At 35.0% G+C, this 20261-nt stretch overlaps 1 protein-coding gene across 12 annotated transcripts in view; it reads left to right on the top strand.

Moving 5' to 3' along the window:
* Nucleotides 1–20261, top strand: part of CACNA2D1 (calcium voltage-gated channel auxiliary subunit alpha2delta 1) — a 364954-nt gene that overhangs the window by 271260 nt on the left and 73433 nt on the right. For 11 of the 12 annotated variants that reach the window (XM_017727845.1, XM_017727857.1, XM_017727868.1 and 8 more), the window contains exons 11-12: nucleotides 12247–12405; nucleotides 17374–17478. In XM_017727845.1, the coding sequence (XP_017583334.1) occupies nucleotides 12247–12405; nucleotides 17374–17478 (264 nt within the window). Of the gene's footprint in view, nucleotides 1–12246; nucleotides 12406–17373; nucleotides 17483–20261 lie in introns of all 12 variants that reach the window. The other variant, XM_017727903.1, reaches the window with a different exon arrangement.

The following is a 20261-nucleotide window of genomic DNA, read 5'->3' on the forward strand; positions in this document are numbered from 1 at the left end:
GGGTTAAACAAAGTTCAGAGAAGTTATGATCACAATCTAGTGTTCAATTTCTGCATTACTAATAATTACAGGTAGAACAAGGCTATGTATCTATGGAAATATATGTAGGGGAAATATATCTGGAGGACACGTTTAGCAAATGTAATGAAGATGAGTATTCTGCAAATAACAACGGAGACAGTTTGGAAATTATGGAAACCAAGGAATTATTAAGAAGTTAGAATTTTCTTTTTAGCATCATGAGTTACAGCAGTATAAAAACTGTCATGGAATGTTTATCTGTCTGCAGAATTAAGTTTTATTTTATCTTCCCTTCAAAAAGAAAGTCAAGAAAGCAATCAGTAAAGATGTGTTAAAGTCTTTCAGGTGGGGCTGGAGTTGAGAGGAAGATTAGTGTAGGGAGGATAATATATTGGCTGACCTTTAAGAAATGAAATTGACTTCAGTGGGATCCTGATCCTCAGGAAAGCAAATCACACAGTTTTTTGTCAAGAAAAAAAAGTGAAGGACCACTAGGACTCAAGCTTCTTGCAATCTTCATCTGACATCATGAGCTAGAAATGATTGTACAGCTTCAGTGACATGGCTAGAGATGACCCTTCATCTGAATAGTGTATGGATTGATGGTTCACTTTCCCTTCTGGAAAGCAAATTTAAGAAATTGAACTCAGATTTTGACTATATGACTCCTTTCTTGTGTCTGAATACTGTTACATAAATGTGGAACATGTCACTAATTTAGCACAAAAAGGATTGGCTCAGATTTTACAAACAATATTGTAGGTGTCTTCTCTGAGGACTGAAAGTGTTTTACAGGTGATTGCTTGGGTCTAGAAAGCATCTTCTCACACATCTGAGTGCATCATCTGAGAAGCATACTCACAAACTCAGAGAATTCAACCTTTTTTTGGTTGTTCTGGGGCACAAAAATAATTGGTCTAATTACTGATGTCATCACAGATGAGAAATGCTGTTGCTGGGGAAACTCTTGTATCCATAGATTCTCAAACCTGTCAGGTAAAAAACACTGCAAGAAGCACCAGTTGAAGCCAAATAGATTTGAATGGTGTATTACTATTTAATATGCCTCTAAAAATTGCAAGGAAAAATTCTTGTTGTCTTCATATCCATATTTAATGCCTTTCTGGAAGATGCACTTTAAGCAAACATCTACCACTGAATGTAATTGTTATGATTTATTGCAGAAGTAACCAAAGGAATTTTAACAACCAGTGATATGTGGGTGGTGAGACAGTATGCAAGGGGTCAGATTGGAGTGTCTTATTGCCCCTTTTAGCCTTAAATCAAAAATATGTAAAGATTTTGGTTTGCTGGTGGGTTGCTTTTTTTTTTCTTTTTGTTTCATCCTGCAGACTTAAATGTTTGTCCCAAATAGTTGTTCATCATCCACCTTAGTTATTAATGGACTGGAAAGTACTTCATCACTCTTGTGTGATACAAATATTCAAAATATTGCAAAGATTTCATCTTTGTGAACAGGGAATACATACCAATTACTGTTGTCTTTTCTCTGTATACTTAACAGTTTTCCCATGTCTGTCTAGCAAAAGACGTGTTAGGTAGTTAAGCTTTCTCTTATCTTTAGTGTAAGTAAAAAGTTCTTATTAACTTCATTTCCACCAGCCCTGCAATATTTTCTGTACACTAGGACCAAACAGCAAATACTTACATAAAGCAGACATATACAGAATTGTCTATGACAGAGAGGTGAAAATGAAGTGTTGCTTATCTGTCCCAGTGATAATACTCCCTGTGGTACTTGCTTACGTTTCTTCTGGAATATCTGGCTTAAAATACTATCTCAGTGTGTAAAAAGGAATACAACATAAAAATTATGTTGATGTTAGTGCAGGGTCAATTCTTTGCTCTGTGAGAATTATAGCTTGGGTCAGGGCCATCTCCAGAGGCCAAGTTGCCATGTTCGCCTCAGAACTGTGCACAAGCAACTGAGCCTTTGTAACAGTACAGCCAGACAGATCCCACACAGAAGATAATCACGTTTTTATTCAAAGACCATCTCGCCATACCTGATATATTTCTACAGGATTTAGGAAGAAAGGACATGTTTCAACAATTTTTTCTTAATTTCTCATTTAAACTGAGCCTTACACAGCTACAAATAAACTTGACAAACTTTTAGAAGCTTAAGTTATTTTTCTTTTAGAGTTATAAATTAATAACCAAGCCATCTGAACTCTGGAATTTATTTGTTTATACATATATTATTTTACCTTCTAGGGGAAATCATATCGTGCTAGATTCAACACCTCAAGAGAGCTGAGGCTGCTGCAGCTCTGTGCCGTGGAGCCTACCAAATGTCTTCCCAATTGGCACAATATACATGGAGCACGTGTAAATACACATACATACATAACACACACACACACACATATATATATATATTTATACATAAATCAGGCCATCCACACAGATAACACAAACAAATGCAGAGCAGTCATGCAAGCACACATACCAGTTTCACTATTAGAGACCTCTAGGACCAGCACTTCTATCTTACACAACCTTTTATCTCCAAACCAACCAAACCCATTCCTCTCCTTACTCTTATTTAAGGGTTCTTCCCTTAAATATTCCGTACTAAGTACTGTGCAAACCTGAAATGCACTTTACAGTTATCAACTGTAAATTTAACTTTCTGTAGAAGGAAAATGTTCAAAATGTATCTAAGATAGAAAAAAGACATAGAAAGATTTGGAGAAGGAATAGGGCAAATCTTAAAACAAAATCTGTTTCATTTTAGATCTGTCACAAAGCATTAATTCTGGGGAATAGAGTGCTTGAGTGCATGAAGAGCCAAAGGGAATGGAAATTAGAAGCTCAAATTCTTCATCAGGATGCCAGGAGCAGGAATGTTGCTGGAAACTGTACATTTATTACTGTACAATATAACTGACATCTCCAGATGACTAGAAAAGTCACCTCCATTCCCACTTTGAGGGATTGCTTTGGGCATCAATACACATTTTTATTGTCTCCTCTTGCAACTGTCAAATGTCAGGGAGTCAGACTTCTAGCAACACATGGCATGGGTGTCTCTGATTTCCAAAATAAATCTGAGCTTTCTAGTATATTAGTAGTATTTAAAAAGAGTAGTTTATTAAAAAGTAGTCTATAAAAAGTTATATTTGAAATGCATAGTGTAGTGGTATATAAAATGATTTGATAGCTCTACCTCATGGTTCCACTGCTTAATGAATCTATTTTTTCTTTCCAATATCTTAATTTTCAGCAAAGCACAAATCTTACTTAAGAGGTCCCCACTTTGTCAGACATATCATTGATCTTGGGATGTTTTATGGCATGTCAGATGCTGGACCACGAATGAATTGCTGCATCAGCTTTCCAACTAAGAGACTTTTATTAGGCAGCGTTGTGACGATATAATTAAAAATTTGTGGTGGAAGAATGGTTTCTTGAACAATAAACCATTGTTTTTTACCAGCCCAGAAGAGGCTGGGCTGGGCTGGCTTTGATAATTCTTCTGGAGAAAGATGACTCACCATGTTAGTGCAAGAAGGCTGTCCATAAATTTTGAGACAAGGCAGAGGCTATTTTTTATGTGATCCCCCTTTTAAAAATATACTTTCTATAAAAGATGTCTATTGTTAGGTAATAATTATGTGTGTCAGTGTCATAGTTCGGAGTGAATCTAAAGGACCTCCTAACTTAGGCAAAGCATGAATGGAATAGTCATCGACTTCTCAAGTCTCACACTTTCAAGACTCACACTTTTCCCTCTTGTCTCTCACTTCCCTGCCTTAGCAGAAGCATCTCCCATGTCAGCACTGCGCTGCTGCAACCTCCTCACTGCTCTGGAACTCCAGGCACCTGCCCAGCCAGGCACAGTGGTCTGCCCTAAAAGGGGGACAGGGACATTGAAGTCAAGATGTGAGAACACAGAGGTGATACTGTAGCCCCCTGCTGTCCCTCTGCCATGTGAGCTGATGCTGAAATGTATGTCCGTCTTGCAACTTCTTGCACCAACTAAAACTTTGTCTTGATTTTGATACCCTGAGTAGCAACCTCACATATTTAGAGAATTTATAGGTAACAGTTAAAACTTTATCTTTGATGAGCAGTGGGGAGACGTGAGGAATTTCAGGGAAGTTCAGTGTGGACATTAGGAAAGCTCTTCATTGAGAGGGTGGTGTGGCACTGGAACAGGCTCCCCTGGGAACTGATCATTACTCCAAGCCTGTGAGAGTTCAAGGAATGTCTAGACAATGCTCTTAGTCATGGGGGTTTTGGGTAGTTTTTGCATGGAGCAGGGAGTTAGACTTGATGATCCTTATGGATCCCTTCCAACTTGATATATTCTATGATTCATCTTTTTTGGCAAGGATGCTTCATGTTTTAAACAACTTGAATTTGACTGAATGAAGATTTTCCCTGTCAAGTGATAACAAAAAAGTGTCTACAAAACAATTTTCTTGGAAGTATCTTCCTGTCACATCTTTCTTCCCCAGTGCTTCTGGGGAGCAGTGCCATGCAGGGCAGGCTGCAGGGCTGCAGCACTACAGCTGTGCTGCAGTTAACATCAGGCAGATTTCCCTGGGAGATGCTGAAGTTTACAGTACTGAATTTTTTAGTAGAAGTCAGAAACACGATTTTAAGTAAATAATACATGCTAACTTAGCCTCAGCAGCATAAAAAGACCATAAATTTCACCTTGCTAAGAAAATTCACCTTTCAGCCTATGCAGATGTTCTGGTTGTAACTGAGATTGGCAGTGCAGCATCATATTTTCTGATCTGAACTTTAATCCTGTGGTACTTAGTGGCAGCTTTTCATTGATCTGTGTGCAGTTGATAATATTGGTTATAAAGGTTAACAAAGCTAACTGAGAGCAGACTTCGGCCTATTATTTGGTCTTTTTCCTAATATTTGTCTTTTATTATTCTGCAATATTTCCTCACCAGCTATTTAGTGATCTAACTGCTTTATTGTTGTTGAATTCTGTTAACTCTGGTCTATAATAGACATATGTATGTTTCACAGTGAAATGTGATACATTTTAAATTTCAAGAAATGCCAATAGTGCAAATTGGCATATAATCCTAATTTTGTTTCATTGATACTTGCAATACAATTTAAGAAATGCAGGTCCTAGAATAAGTTTCTTATATTTTCTCTACAGTGTATATGTAGGATTGTACTGCAGACTCTCTGTACATAAGTCATAGAATAGGAGAAAGAAGTTATTCTATAGGAAGATATGAATGGTAAATTTTGATATCATATATTATTTTCTGGCATGTCAAATTACCAACCTTTATTGCTTGAACTGACTCAGATTTTCTGTGTACTTAGAATTTACATGGGAATAAAACACTGCAAATTGCCTTCATACTATTCTCTAAATGGGTTCTGATAAATATTTATAATGTCTTCTCACTGCTCAAATACTGATTCTAACTGGCCTTATTCAAGATTCAGTTATTCTTGGGATTAACCCTGAAATCCTATTACCAAGCCTAAAGCAGCAGGAAAAAAAAAAAAGGAAAAGAAAATGACAAAGCCGGATTACCTACAAAATGAAAGCCTGGTGAAATCAGATCTATTTCACTATTGCTCATTTAATATGTATAGATACAACTGGGTCACCAAGCTGATTTAGCCACAAGGTAGAAGTAGCATAGCAACAAACCTCAGCAGACTGAAAGTCAGCAGCAGTAGTATCTGAGCAAGTCTTCAGCAAACTCACTATATTTTCCTCAATTTTCAGTTTTCCTGTAATGGTGTCATTGATTTATTAAGCTTTTAGGGTCTTGGTATTTTAAATGTGTAAGTTTTATCTCTATAACAAGTTTAAGTATAGAAATTACTGCCTGGTTCAAGTTTATATGATTTTCTATAAAGGATAAATATTTATGAATGTTTAAAAATTCACAACTTACATACAGCTTAAGTCAGGTTCTCATGTCATGTCAGAAATTTCGGAAAGGGAGTTATTTTCTAGGTTTTTGATTTTTTAACTTAGAAATGCAGTTTCAGAAGATTCTGATTTAATATGATATGTTGAATCAATAGATATCAGTAAACTAACTGAGAGAAGAGGGAGACAGTAGGTAAGGATGGTTGGGAAAATCTGCAATTTTACAAAGACCTGGTCCTACATATTTGGTATATTTGTTATCACTTCTACAGATATTGGAGGCACAGAAGGACATTTAGAAAGTAGGCAATTTTACAGTTTTTCCATAATTTTCATCCTCCTAGAGCTGGGACCTTTTTTGTTCAAGATGTGGAAATTCTCCTTTAAGGAGGAAGTTTAGATTTTAATATTTGTGTTTTTTCAATCATTTGGAACATGAATATATTTTATTGGTTTAATTGAAATGAGAATTTTATGCTACTCACAGAAAGCACCAATGTTCTCCATCAGAAATGTAAAATTTCACATTCTGTGGTATTTGTAAGACCAGTTCAACTTTTTTTGTTTTAGTGCCACCTAGTGAATAAAGCTTGAAAGATTTTTTTAAGTCCTCAATTCATCGGAGTTTGTTTTTTACATTTTGCAGTAATGAGATGCTTTACAGAAGATTTAGTTCTTTTCAAACTGAATCACAGAGTTTGCATTGATTTGATTTCCTCTATTTCTTCTCATGAGGATTTACGTAAAGTTATTTCTATGTTTTTTGAGAACTGTGGCTTTCCTTAGTGGAATAATGCTTTGTCTGAAAAGCATTGATAAATGTTGACTAAAGCTTGCTTTCTTGATCATGTCAAATAATTAAGCAAATAACTGTACATATTTGTAGTTATATATACATAGATAAATATATAGATTTGTATGAAGACACAGCAGAAAAAAACTTGACTGTCAGAAACAGTAATTAGCACTTTCTGATAAAGATAAATTAATGCCCCAAGATACTACTCTTTAGTCCTTTAAAGCATTTCTTTTTTGCTGCTCTTTTCAAAGCCTACTTGTTTTGCTAGCATTACATAAATGTGAATTCTAAGACAGTGCAATGAGCAGGATTCTCTGTGTTGCCTTTCATAAAAGAAGCCGCATCAATTGAAATGTTTTATTTGTATTTCAATAACCTCCTACACTTGCCAACAGAATGATTGACATTGGATTTGGGATTTATATCCCTTGTATTTGTATCCTTTATTTATCTCCTTGGGAGATGGAGATCTATTTAGAATTATAGAGAGGGATAGATGGGTATACAGAAGAGAATTTGAAATATTCATCAATTCATACATTGCCTGTGAAATCAGGTATTTTTCTCTCACAGTGCTGTAGTCTTCAGAATAAATGGTATTAGCTGTATGTGCATTTTGAAGAAGTTTAAGTGATAAAATGTTTATGGGAATTCATGCTTTAAAAATTTGCATCCTATTTGACCATGTGGTTTAAATGGCTTAAACAAAATAACTAGTATCAAATTAAAAGGCAAATTTGAGGATTTGGAATTGCTTGCACAAAGGAAAGGGAAAAAGCATATTCCTGTAGTGGGCAATTAAGATTAGAGCTTGTGGCCATGCCTTAACCTTGGATTTACTTTTTTATTTCCTGTTGCTTCCCTTTTCTCACCAATGAAATGAGAAAAGTTCTGAGCTATTCCGGAAGGAGCCTAAGATTCTGAGCAATGTTTGGAAATGACTGTGATGTTTAAGTGTGGGTGGCCCTGGGAGTTATATGCTCTATGTAACTTCCTAAAGTTTGTCAGCTGGGGAGAGGTTGACTGGTATCTGCAAAAGGCAGATTATAAAAGCAGTTCCCAATAGACCTGGCAGTTTTCATCTGCTAAGCAGGTAATGTATTAGAAAGAATGAAGTTTAGAAAAAAAAAAAAAAACAACCACCACAATATATTATAAATGGTTTGGTTTGGGTTTGTTTTTTCTAATCTATTTTGTTTCCTGTTTCTTTCCCAGGCTGCTTGATAGCTTTGATCTTTCAACTTAACCATCTCAAACATTTTTCAGCCTTTGTAAATCCCAATTCTGAATTCTGATACTTTCTTTCTTCATTTCAGATGTTTTCTCTGGGGGGGTTTTTCCACCCCCCTTCTTTTGCGTTATATTGCCCTCTTAATGAAAACACCTGTCTGTAGGATCTTTTTATTTGTTTTTTGATCTGCATATCCACAAACTGCTTAGAGTGAGATGAGATACAGGAAATAAATCATTATTTCTGTTCCACTTCCCTTGAATCCTCTAAAAACCTCATCTTGAGGTAGCAGTTTTAGTAGTTTTATTAGAAGGATTTCCAGGTTGAGATTGTGGAAAAGAGGAAGCTTTTGGCAATGCATAAGTAACTATTCTGGAATTAGAAGAGGTTTTCAGAATGACAGCCTTCTATTTTCCATAAGTTCAACTCTTGGGGCACTGTGGATTGCAGGGGTCCATGTGTCTGGAGGAGCACACAGCTCAGTGGAACTACCCAACGGAGGGGAAAGGTCTCAAGCATTTAAATCTTTTGCTGGAGTTCTGTATAATTTTTCACTATTTTTTTTCACTTGGTTTTCACAAGCTGATCCTTTTCTGCATTGGAAGATAAAGTCCTTACAAGACTGTCAGATTAGTATTTCTGTTTCAGACCTTCACCAGAATGACAAAGTTCAAGCAGCATTAGACTCAAAGCATTTCATTTGGAGTTTCATGTTAAGTTGAATAGGTTGTCTTATCTTTCAGGTTATTGAGTTGCCCCATATATGGCCAAAGATTGTACTGGTGGGCTGAGGTCAACGAGGTCAAGTTCTCTTGACACTTTTTGTGCCCCAGTAGCAGGCTTAATTATTCCTGCCCAAACCTGTGAAGAGGAGGTCTTAAATTCCTCAGAATGGAGGACTGTTCTGGGACATCCCAAAGGTGGAAACTGCAAAAGGATATAAATAAATGGGGTAGTGAGAAATAATCTAGTGAAAACTGCATCTAGGTCCTATACCTTGCAGGTATAATTACAAGACAGATTTCATTATATTAATACTTCATGATGCTTTAAAATAAAAAGCTCAAGGTTATCCTGTTTTCTGTGATTTATAGCTGTTTCACTGGAAGCCCCTCTTATTTTAGCTTAGATAAGGAATAAGCTTTTCATATACTTGAAAAAGTAGAAGTTCTCATTGGTGGTCACAGACTGTATAGGGTGTCTTTACATTTTAACAATTGAATGGTTTGCCTCCAAACGTCATATACTGTTTTGTAAGTGAACCACTGAGCCCACGGCATCATAAAAACATGCCTTTCATTTCCTTTTTACCAATAGCACTTTTGTTGCATATGTTTATATTTATTGCAATAATTAGGGGGAATACCAAGCTGATAAATACCCAGCTGACGTACTTCACATAGATACACTGAATACTTTGTTCAATAAAGTATGGATTGTAGTTACCTTAATTTTACACCATTGATAGGATTTGATTTTGTAAGAACATGGACTTTCTGAAATGGCAACTGTTTTTTGAAAGCATACATGTTCTTTCTTCAGTTAAATGCTAAGTGATTGTGTGTATTGTTAATTGGTTTTCAAGAAATCTTGTGAAATGAAATAAGCATTATTATGGTATTTAAGGGTCAGACATTGTGGCCGGTAATCAGTAAAGGCTTAAAGCAGTTATTTTGGCTTGTAAACTAAGATGTGTACATTTTTACACATCTTAAAGTGTAAAAAATCATAGTGCCACTATTGCTGTTGTGTTTCAGATGAGCATAACTAAAAACTGGGTCAGTTTGGCTAACTCTAAATTTTGAATGCTCCAGTGTTTGTCACATATGGAATGTCAGTTTTGAGGATGATCTGAAAGCTTTTACAGTTGAAATACTTCCATTACTTCAGTACTTTACTGGAGTGCAGATTAATTAAATGGACCCCTGAATTTTCTTTCCCCCTTTGAGCATTTTCATCAGTCACATTTGAACTTTACCTTCATCTCCTAGCAAACAGGGAAATGTTCATTCTGGAGGATTGTTGTTCCACCTACTGATTACTTCATCTAATCAAAAACTCTGCTCACCTGTTTTTCTGACTGACATTAGCATTAATGTTGACTGATGTCTCTGCAAACAGCTGGCTCATATATTTGCTTAATTAAATTACAGCATTTGCAGACTTTGGTTGATGTAACACTCCATTCTACAAATGTGTCATTTCTCTCCTTCATTTTACATCAGCATTTGTGAATCTACAGATGCAGATGCTTTGGCTTGACCTGCTGTTCACTTTACAGCATATGTGAGTACCGGGCAATACAGTTTAATGTGCAAGTGTAGTATGGCACAGTTTCCTTGTCAGCTGCCTCCACCATTTGAACGAGTACTCCTGAAAATTTTTTATAAATCGTTTTTATAGCCATAATTACCAATCCATATGCTGGATACCCGACCTTCTTAGAAATAATTATCCTGATATATTTGCAGGACTGCTAGCAAGCGATTGAATTGGCAGTTTAATGTTAGTGAAATTCCAGGGAGAAATTTGCTCTCATTACTAAATTTTCACTTGAATGTCTAAACTGCACTTTGCCATAGCAAAGACAAGCCATGCGCAGGCCATAGGATTGAACTGAGGATTTATTTATATTAGGTTATTAAATAATATCTATATAATATCACTGGTGAAGCAGAGAAGTGATTTCACTTTATTTTTTTCAGATGAAATTGGCTTTTGTAGGGCAGAGGTGCCTACTAGGTAGTTTTTTCTTCTACTTTCCAGGTACAAGTTCTGTACTTTTACCCCAGCTGACAATTTGAATTGGTTTTCAGACCTTGTCTTTATAAAATTACTCTATGTCTGTAATTTTCCTATCATGGCTATAAATTTAGGTTGAGGCAAACTGAAATAATTCTGCAGCACAATAACTGTTTTCACTTCCACATGGTTTATGTATCCAATAATCATTAAGTGATTTACTGGTTACTTCTGTAAGAAACTTTTATTGGAAGCACCACTGAGTGTGTCAGTGTTCTGCATCAAAGTGAACTGGTTACAATTGTGCGATCATTTCACGGTTTTGCTTAAGCAGCAAAAAATGCTGGGTTTTTTTGGTCCTAAAAATATTCTTTTGGGGGAAATATGGAATACATTAAAATAATATACAGTGTAACCCCCTAATTGAAAATGGTTTAATATTATTAATCCCTTCATCCTTTCAAGTTTTTTTTTTTGTTGTAGGTATTCTACAGTTACAGGTTGGTATTTGCTGCTGACAGCAGTTCTCTCTCTTTACTTTGTACCTGGTACTTGGTGATTTATTTTAGACATGTAAGTAGGTGAGCATTTATTGAAATCTGTGACCTTATTTACCTTTTATTCTATAGAGCACTGCTGAACTAGTTAGCAGTAGTGAGACTTAAGCCAATGAGGCTTGATTTTTAAGTTATTTTAAGGCTTTGTACCAGGTTGACAACATAAAATTACATTTATATTTACTTTCACTGAACATCCATAATCAGGTAGAGGCATAATAATCTGCTTTCAGTTGAAATGTAAATTGTGAGGTCTGTATTTTAGTATATGTGAGTGTATGTATATTTATACAGAGATGAATTTAAAAGCAATCTTCAACTGATTTCCACTTGTGCAGACGTATTCCTCTTAAAACTTTTTCTGTGTATATTTTTAGATAATGTCAGAATATCATATAAATTATTTTTCAGGGAGTAGACTTTATAAATATGTGAGTAAGACAGCAGAAATATGTGTTCTCAAGACACAAATTTGTATTGCTATCATCAGTATTCTCATATTTGCAAATGTACTCTCATGTGCTTCCAAGGGTGTTTTCCATAATGTATATTTACAAGTTTAATCTGATGTACAAGTTACACTGTAAACCACCAAACTAATTCATGGAATATGGAAGTCACCTGATAACCAATACTTTTCAGTGATTAAAAAAAGTAAAATATATCTTTATCTATTTTTTTTTATTTCCTCAACTCTGCATTTCTGAGTTTTACTTCTTTATGTAAACTTGAAACAAAATTTGTGGGAATTTTTCCACTATAGTAGATTTTCTTGGGGTTGCCACAGAGTGAAGCACCAAATACCTGTTGTTTTTTTTTTTTAATATTACCTCATTTTGAAATCTCCAGTCACTACTGGATGTTCTCAGCATAGTGGAAATTGAAATCCAGGTTTGACATTCTTTATCTCACAAAGATCCAGAAAACATAAATATTTACTGCTACAGTACACAGAAGAGAGAATTAACTGTCTTTAATAATATTTCTATTTATTTTGCAGTTTAATAATAATGCTCAGAATGTCAGTTGCTTTAATCATCTTGTCCAAGCTAATGTGAGGAACAAGAAGAAATTGAAAGAAGCTGTCTATAAAATCTCTGCTAAAGGAATTACGGATTACAAAAAAGGCTTTAGCTACGCTTTTGAACAGCTGCTAAATGTAAGTATTTAAGTAAGATCTCTCTGCTGTCAGGTGAAGAAGGAGAACTTGAATGTTCAGATGGCCACTGCTTGCTCCTTCATTGTGTAACTGAGTGGTAGAAGTGCAAATCTTTATTTAGCAAGTAAATTTATCCCAAAAATGTTTTTTTCATTGCAGGTTCCTCAGCAGATTGCTAAGACTTTGGAATTAATTTGGTTTCAAATCAGTTGTACTGTTTTACTTCATTCATTCAGCTGGTTTTTCATTTAACATGTGATTCACTTGTGGTAGTGGTTGACTTGCAGTTAATTTTAAAATGGAAAGATCTGTATCACTGTGCTATTATTGCAATTTTACCACATCATCTCCTAGCAGTGCTCAGCTAACCTACAATTTCACACTTATTACAAGTTATAAATACTTTACCACGGTTTGAGCAAGAGAGAGGGGAGGAAATAAGTTAGTTAATAGAGGAATACTAGGCACCTGATGATGCCTCAAGAGTAGTATTCACTCACTGAGAGTATTCTAATTCCTTTCTCTTTCCCGTGTATAAGAAGAATAATTTCCTCAAAAGTTAAATGCATTGTTTCCATGTTTTAAATACATTGTGCTTTCTAATTTTCACCCAGGCACTAGCTTTTTGAATAGCAATGTTTCCCATTTACCGCAAATGTTTGGGGTTTATTAGTAAATTTTAAATGGTTCATGTAGTTGTTTAAAAAATAGTTCTACTTATCTTCATGAAGACTGCATATTATATCTTAAACCTTAGTGTAAATAAAGCCCTATCACTTTGTAGCAGGTGAGGATATAGCTCAACAAGTAAGAAATGTATTCTTATCCTTACTGTTTTTGTAATTTTTTTTTTTACTTTTTTTTTTTTTCCTAATCTGCCAGATTCTGAACTTCAGGACACTTCCCTGACATTGTGTATGCAGTTTAAGTCTATATCTGATGTTGAAAATTCTGAGCTCGTTAAATTTTGGTGGAGGAGAAGAAAATGGACTGTTATTGTGGGAATTTTCTCAGTAGACCGTTGCTCAGATTAGCAGAGGGGGTTGGTGGGGAAATGAGGGGGTGTCCTCTGCTGATGGTTATGTAAAACCACAAACAATATATTGAAGTCTGCTGGACATTTTTGGACCAGGCTGGATGGCATTTCCCCCTTTTCTGCATCTGTTGATGTCTCATGCAGTGGGAACCAGGAAGAAAAGAAATTTTGCCAAATATGTTCCTCATAACATTTATATTTGCTTAAAATTATGGATTACATTTGGTGCAACACCAGATACATACTTTGTGTCCAGGCAACCGTTAAGAAAATCTGAACACAGGGGAAGCCTCAAAATGGACTTGTTTGTAAGACTAAAGTATTATTTAAAAAATAACTGGATATCAGTGTCATAGTGGGACCATCTCTTTTGTAGCTGGAGCCAGAAGTGTGATTAGCCTCACATGATCTCTGCAAGACTGGAAGTTATGCCTGGACATTGTGGATTGCACAAGGTTCTGGATATATACTCATCCTCTCCAAATATTGACAAATCCATTTAGCAGGAAGAGTAAAGGGCTGGTGATGGGTTTAGCCCAAGATTCTGGTGACAAGATAATATAATATGTTGGTATAATACAGGCTTAAATAAATAATAAAAAATATGCCTTGGGATAGCTTCCAGTTGTATATTTATGAATTCAAATAGTCCAATTGCCCTGAGGTTTATATAAATGCAGTATTGCTCAAATTTTCAAAATAATTTTGTCGGTACTGTTTCTGGATGACAATTATTTCAAACAACTTTCCAGAATACCAAAATAATGTTTCTCTTGTACCATGAAAAAAGTGCTGTCTGATGTGTTGCTAAATGGAAATAGACACTGAAAGTTTTTCAACATACTAATTCAATTTATTAGCAATAATCTGGATTTCATATTTTTATGCAGCATTTTCCCATTATTTATTGTTACATTAACTTGCTATTTCTTTGAAAATCATATTTCAGCTGCAGCAGTTGAGGAGGGGTTTTCTTCCCCTCATACTGTAATATCTATGATTTCTCAAAGAAAAAATAGTGAAAAATGCATTCCTAAAGTGTCATGTCACAAGGTATAATTGCAACCTGCCACTTAAAGAGTTAATTTTAAAGACATGAAACTTGTATAAAACAAAAGCAATTTTAGATAAATATAAAATGGATCATATCTTGCTTGCCTGTTTGAAAGAAAAAAACAAGGCCTATATCAAACAGGAGAGCTAAAAATTAATGCATAGCTCAATTCCAGTGGTATTCTTCTGTGGTTTAATCTAAGAAGCTGTTTCTTATCCAGGGGAAGCTCCTGTATAGACAACACATTCCCATTCAGCTGTGGCCCATTGGACTGCTAAGGCAAACTGTTCAGAAAAATGATGAAACTACAGCATCATCTTCTCACAATCTGTTATATATTCACTCTCTGAGCCAGTATTTCTCCATGTTAATCCAAAGGGGGGAGGGGCTAGAAGATGTGTTGTAATTTCCTTGATCCCTTGTAAGAGACTAATGTGTTAAATTCATTCATCCAGATGCAAATTTTTTTTGGTGGGAGAATAATAGAGTGATAGAATGGCCTGAGTTGGAAGGGACCTTAAAGATGATCTGGTTCCAACACCCCTGCCATGGACAGGAGCACCTGTCACCAGACCAGGGTGCTCAGAGCTCCATCCTTAACACTTCCTTAACACTTCCAGGGATGGAGTAATATCACATGATTTGATCTTATTCATGTTCAGGTTTCCAATAATGTTTGGAGGCTAAAATCTCGGATTTTTTTTCTGTGACATGACTTTAATGTCTAAACAATGTAGTGTAAGTAAATGTCCTGCTATAAGTACGAGGAGATAAGAGAAAACTGCTTTTTTCTGATACTATGTATGCATATGCTAAATAAGCCACTAGAAAAGTCCTGTTTCAGTCAGTGAAAGCAAAGTCGAGCTCAAGTTCACATTGCCTGTAGCAGTGCTTCTTTCAAAATCACTAGAAAAGTTCCATAATATGAGCAAATTTTGGTCCCCTTCCTTGTTCCTCTGATCTTATTTTGGTCTATATATTAAATCACTGTAAATGTAGGTGAATTTCTTTATTTATGAGGTATCCAACCCTACTTTTATTACTTTTTTAATATCGAGAAGGCTGCAGCCCAAAGCAGTATCTTTTAAGTTATATTTCACAAGCGAAATATGGTCATAAATTATTTAAGTCCAACTGGAACACAGTGTGCTGATGAGGTTGGAGAGAATGTATTGATTTCAGGCAGGTTTTATATGTTGTTACGTGTAAGGAAGTCTTTGGGCTTGATTTCTTTTTTTTTCAAATTTTTAAATTTGAAAGTAGTAATAGTAAGAAAGAGAGTAATTCTTCACTGAATATTGAACTCTCAATATAAATAATCTTTGAGGAATATTTCTTACCCTGTTAATTAAGGTTTTATACTTTAGTTTTCTGGGAACATTGTAGAACTGCAGAGCTGCAATACTGAGAATTATTGGGTGATGTTTGAGGCTTTGATGTTTCAGTCTCTTGATTACAGGAGTCAGACCAATGAGTAGAATGAAAAGTGGCAGAGGGGAGTGGGATCATGACACCTGACCAGCCTGGTGACAGTCACTCTGTAGCATCCAATAGTAAAGCAAGGGGGAACAGGGGACTTTATAAGGACAACTCTCCTGTTTATCTTCCTGACTCTAGAGTAAATTAATCCAGCAAAATTCAGGCTTGCAGAAGGAGAAGTTGAATTTATGTCACTGGATCTCTAAGGGTTTTACTCTGTCACATCCAACTACTCAGAAGTACCAAGATGTGTCTGACTAGGACCATTTGTACTCAACACAAAGGGCAAGGAACAGCTGCAAAAGTAATGAGCAATTTGCTTAGACTACATTCTTAACTTTTAGAGAATAAAGAAAGAGGAGCCAAAATTCATGCTCACCTCTATTGATCTGGCTGTGGAACAATGTTTTCATTCCTTTGCAAAAAGCACTGCATTTTTCTCGAGGGCTTTACTAGTTACTTTGATGCATTAGGAGTCAGAGGGACTTCTTAATTGTTTCAGGCTTGTTCTCCAGAAATAATGGAACATGCTCTGTTTTTCAACTCTGAAATGCAATATAGTTGGAAAAGTAGGTGATGGAGAGATCGTAATAATCTAGGTGGCCATATCTTGGCTACAGTATATTATGTAAACCTAATTCTAAAATACCTTTCTAAAGATTAGCTATTCACTTCAGAGTATTATTAATTAAAAGAAACAACATGAAAGAATTAAAGACTTGGAAGATTAAGTCCATTTTAAGGAAATATGACAAAAATAGCAAATGCAAGAATATTTCAAACCTTATAAGGTGGATATCCCATAGAATGCCTAAATTAGCAGAGTTTTTATTCAATTGGTCAGTGAGCTGGAAACTTTTTGTAAGTAGGAGTCCAACAGAAAACAAATAAGCATATTCAATAATTTGTTACAGGGTCATTGTTTCTCCAGTTTCTACAAGGAATCTAAGGATAAGGAAAAAAAGTAAGAATGAGAAAAGAGAAGAGTAAAAATGTTTAGAGATCCTCACTGTGCAAGTCTCATGCAGAACATCTGTCAAGGGACACTGTGGGGTTGATGTGATGGATATGAGCAAAAAAGCTCTCCTCAAGTTTGTGGATGTTAAAGGAACCCCCAAATCCCTATTCCATTCTGTTGGGCCAGATCTGAAATGACTCATATTTAAGTCTCAGGGAACAGAAAAGTGCATTTATTTTATTTTATTTTATTTTATTTTATTTTATTTTATTTTATTTTTCATTCAGAAGGGGGTGTTGAATGAAATTCTAAAAGATTGTTTAAGTTTTGACATTACCACATTAAAGTAGTAAGCCTGTAGGTATAAAAGCCATCAAATAAAACAGTTGTTATTCCTTATAGCCTGAAATATAAAAACTCTTCTCTTTGTTTCTCTTACAGCACAGTGTCTCCAGAGCTAACTGCAATAAGATTATTATGTTGTTTACGGATGGTGGTGAAGAAAGAGCACAAGAAATTTTCCACAAATATAACGAAGACAAAAAAGTAAGTGATATATGAAAATTGTACTGTATAAAATGAAGCAACATAAAGAGGAACATTTAAATATGGAAGTGAAAGCATATTTGGTGCATGTATAAAGTGCTTTTAAAAAAATGTATTAGTATTGATCCTTAGGACACTTAAAGCTTTTTCAATCAATAATATTTATTTGAAAAATCATAAAATATATTTAATATTTTACACCTTGAGACTTGTTGGTCTCAAGTGATGCAGAAGTATACTCTAAGCCATAAAGAACTCAACTTTCTATTGACATTTTTCTTGCATTAGTGTAATCCCTGAATTACCCAGCAGAAACATAGGTAGTTAAATGATATGATACATGTGTGTATCTCTATGTCCTCACTGCAAATATCTTCTATGTGCTCTCATTGTTTGCCAGGCAAAAGCAAAATGATGACTCAAGGTTAGAATCTGAATTTGAATAGATTTGGGCTGGAACAAACCCACATTTTTCCCAGTGAGGCTAATTATACCTTGGAGTGTCTTAGCAAGAAGTGGGATGGCTTTCTGTTGATGAAATTTGATCTGTGGTTCAAGCAGAATTATGGGTTTGACATGAGAAGCCCTGGATGAGTTCTTTTGTTTAGATTAAATTGGATTATTAGCTGTGCTGGTTTTGGGTTTAGTCTTTGAATCTAATCAAACTTCTGGTCTGGCTTTTGCATACTTAAAATGCATGAGCGTGTGCATGAAATATAACAGCTTTTAGAGTTGTCTCCTACTAAATTTCAGTGCAAACCATCATTTATTATTATTATTACTAGATAATCACATTCTAAATAGAAATGGAATATGAGCTGGGTTCACACTGCAACTAAGATTTTACTTTTTCTAGTACTTGGGGATGTGCCTGTACCTGTGGGGTTTTGTGAGTTGTTTCTTGTTTTGTTTTCAAAAAAGCAGCTAAAAGTTAGAACATGGCTCATGAAGGCACTTTAACAATCGCCATGGATGTATATAAAGCAGTGGAAGTATTTGGTTGGAAATCCTCAATGTTTGAATTAATCCTTTCAAAAGTCGAACTGGAAATGCAATGCTGAATTTGTATCTAGACCAGCAATTCAGTCACTGACCTTGAATAATCATTTTATGGCTGCTTTACAGTAGCGTTTCACATAGAATGATATGGCAGGGTTTAGTTAATCCTTTGTCTGACTTGAAAGTACTTTTTAAACTGGCAGTTAGAAGAGACAATGGAAATCATAGCCTTGTGTGACACACATGGCTATACTCTGAAAATATATGCAGAGATTCCTCTTCAAATTTGGATGTGGTAGCTTTTATCATGTTACAACAACAGCCATCAGCTATAGAAAATACATGCATAAGGGGAAGATGCATGATTGATTCCTTATTAATTTTTTTCATTTAATTTGCTGTGTTAGGAGGAAAGTGTAGTAAAATATTCAGTCCAAATAACAAAACAGATTTCGGGGGCCGAGATTTGTGGTCTTAATCATATCATACCTGATGGTTGATTATTCTTTGAAGTATAATAAATGAAATGTAGGATTTACTAATTTTAAATGGTTATTTTACTGCATCATTTAATGTTGTAAATTTTCACTGCCAAGGGTCAGGGTGGTTTTATGTATACTGTTACATATAAAATGCTATACACAGTCACTTTCTTGTTCCCTCTAGTGAAGGAGGGTTTGGGGGTTTTATTGTATACAGCAAATGTATGATGGTGATAATGGTCACTGTGTGTCAGTATATTATCATACATAATTTAATGCAGTGCTGATGCAATGCAAGGCACATTTTCTACACTCTTTTATGGTCTATGCATCTACAAGTCCAAATCTTAGCAAACACTTACATTTTGTCACTTGTCTAATGAAGTACTAGGTTGCTAGGTATTAGTCCTTACTGGTTTTCTCCAAAGTGACATTGAAATTGAAGTACCAAGTTTAGGCAGGTGTAATTTGAAGAACCATTTGCTTTCTCCTTATCACTTTCAATCAGTAACAATCCTTGTAGTGTTGAAGAGAAATTTATGGTTGAAGAGCTTCTAATGAGACTGGACCAGAAAATTCTTTTTGAGGAGTCACAGTGAAATCTCCTAACATCTTTCATAGCATTCTAATACTTTTAAAAATAAGATTTATACAAAATATGCTTGTGATAATGCTCTTCTTAGTAAGGCTACACTTGATTCCAGAATGATGACGTGAGCTCTTTTGTTGTTGCCTCTGTATGTAACTTAATGTTAGTTCATTATCAGCAGAGAATAACATAATTGGTAGACACATTCGAACATGGAAAATACACATACACTTCTGATCTTGCTAAGTCATAGTCCCAAATATTTCGTTACTTTCTTAGATTGCAGAGTAGGCTGATTTCTTATACTAAATTATGATATTTTTAAAGAGATGTGGGAGTAGCTCCTGTTGTCTTTATTTCAGTTAATTTATAATTTATTTCATAAATATTCACTGAATTTAAGACTATTTTCATATTTATAAATTTGTAGAGGGATTATTCAATATAAGGTGTTAAAAAGTTTTCTGTGTTTTACGGTAGAAGTAGTTAATGGTATAAATATGTATCAGCATATGTATTTTCTTGCCTGCTCTGCATTTATTTGACCACTTGTCTTTGAGTTTTGCATAAAGTATATAAAAGATGAATCTTTATTGTCTTATGTCACAGTCAGTCACTTCCCACCTTAGGCACACTGTATTGTAAACTTACTTTCTTTTTCTTGTACAAAGAAAAGACCATTTATTCAAATCTATTAATCCTTGTTTTCATCT

The sequence above is a fragment of the Corvus brachyrhynchos genome, unplaced genomic scaffold (assembly GCF_000691975.1).
Source record: "Corvus brachyrhynchos isolate BGI_N302 unplaced genomic scaffold, ASM69197v1 scaffold50, whole genome shotgun sequence".
Taxonomy (NCBI): domain Eukaryota; kingdom Metazoa; phylum Chordata; class Aves; order Passeriformes; family Corvidae; genus Corvus; species Corvus brachyrhynchos.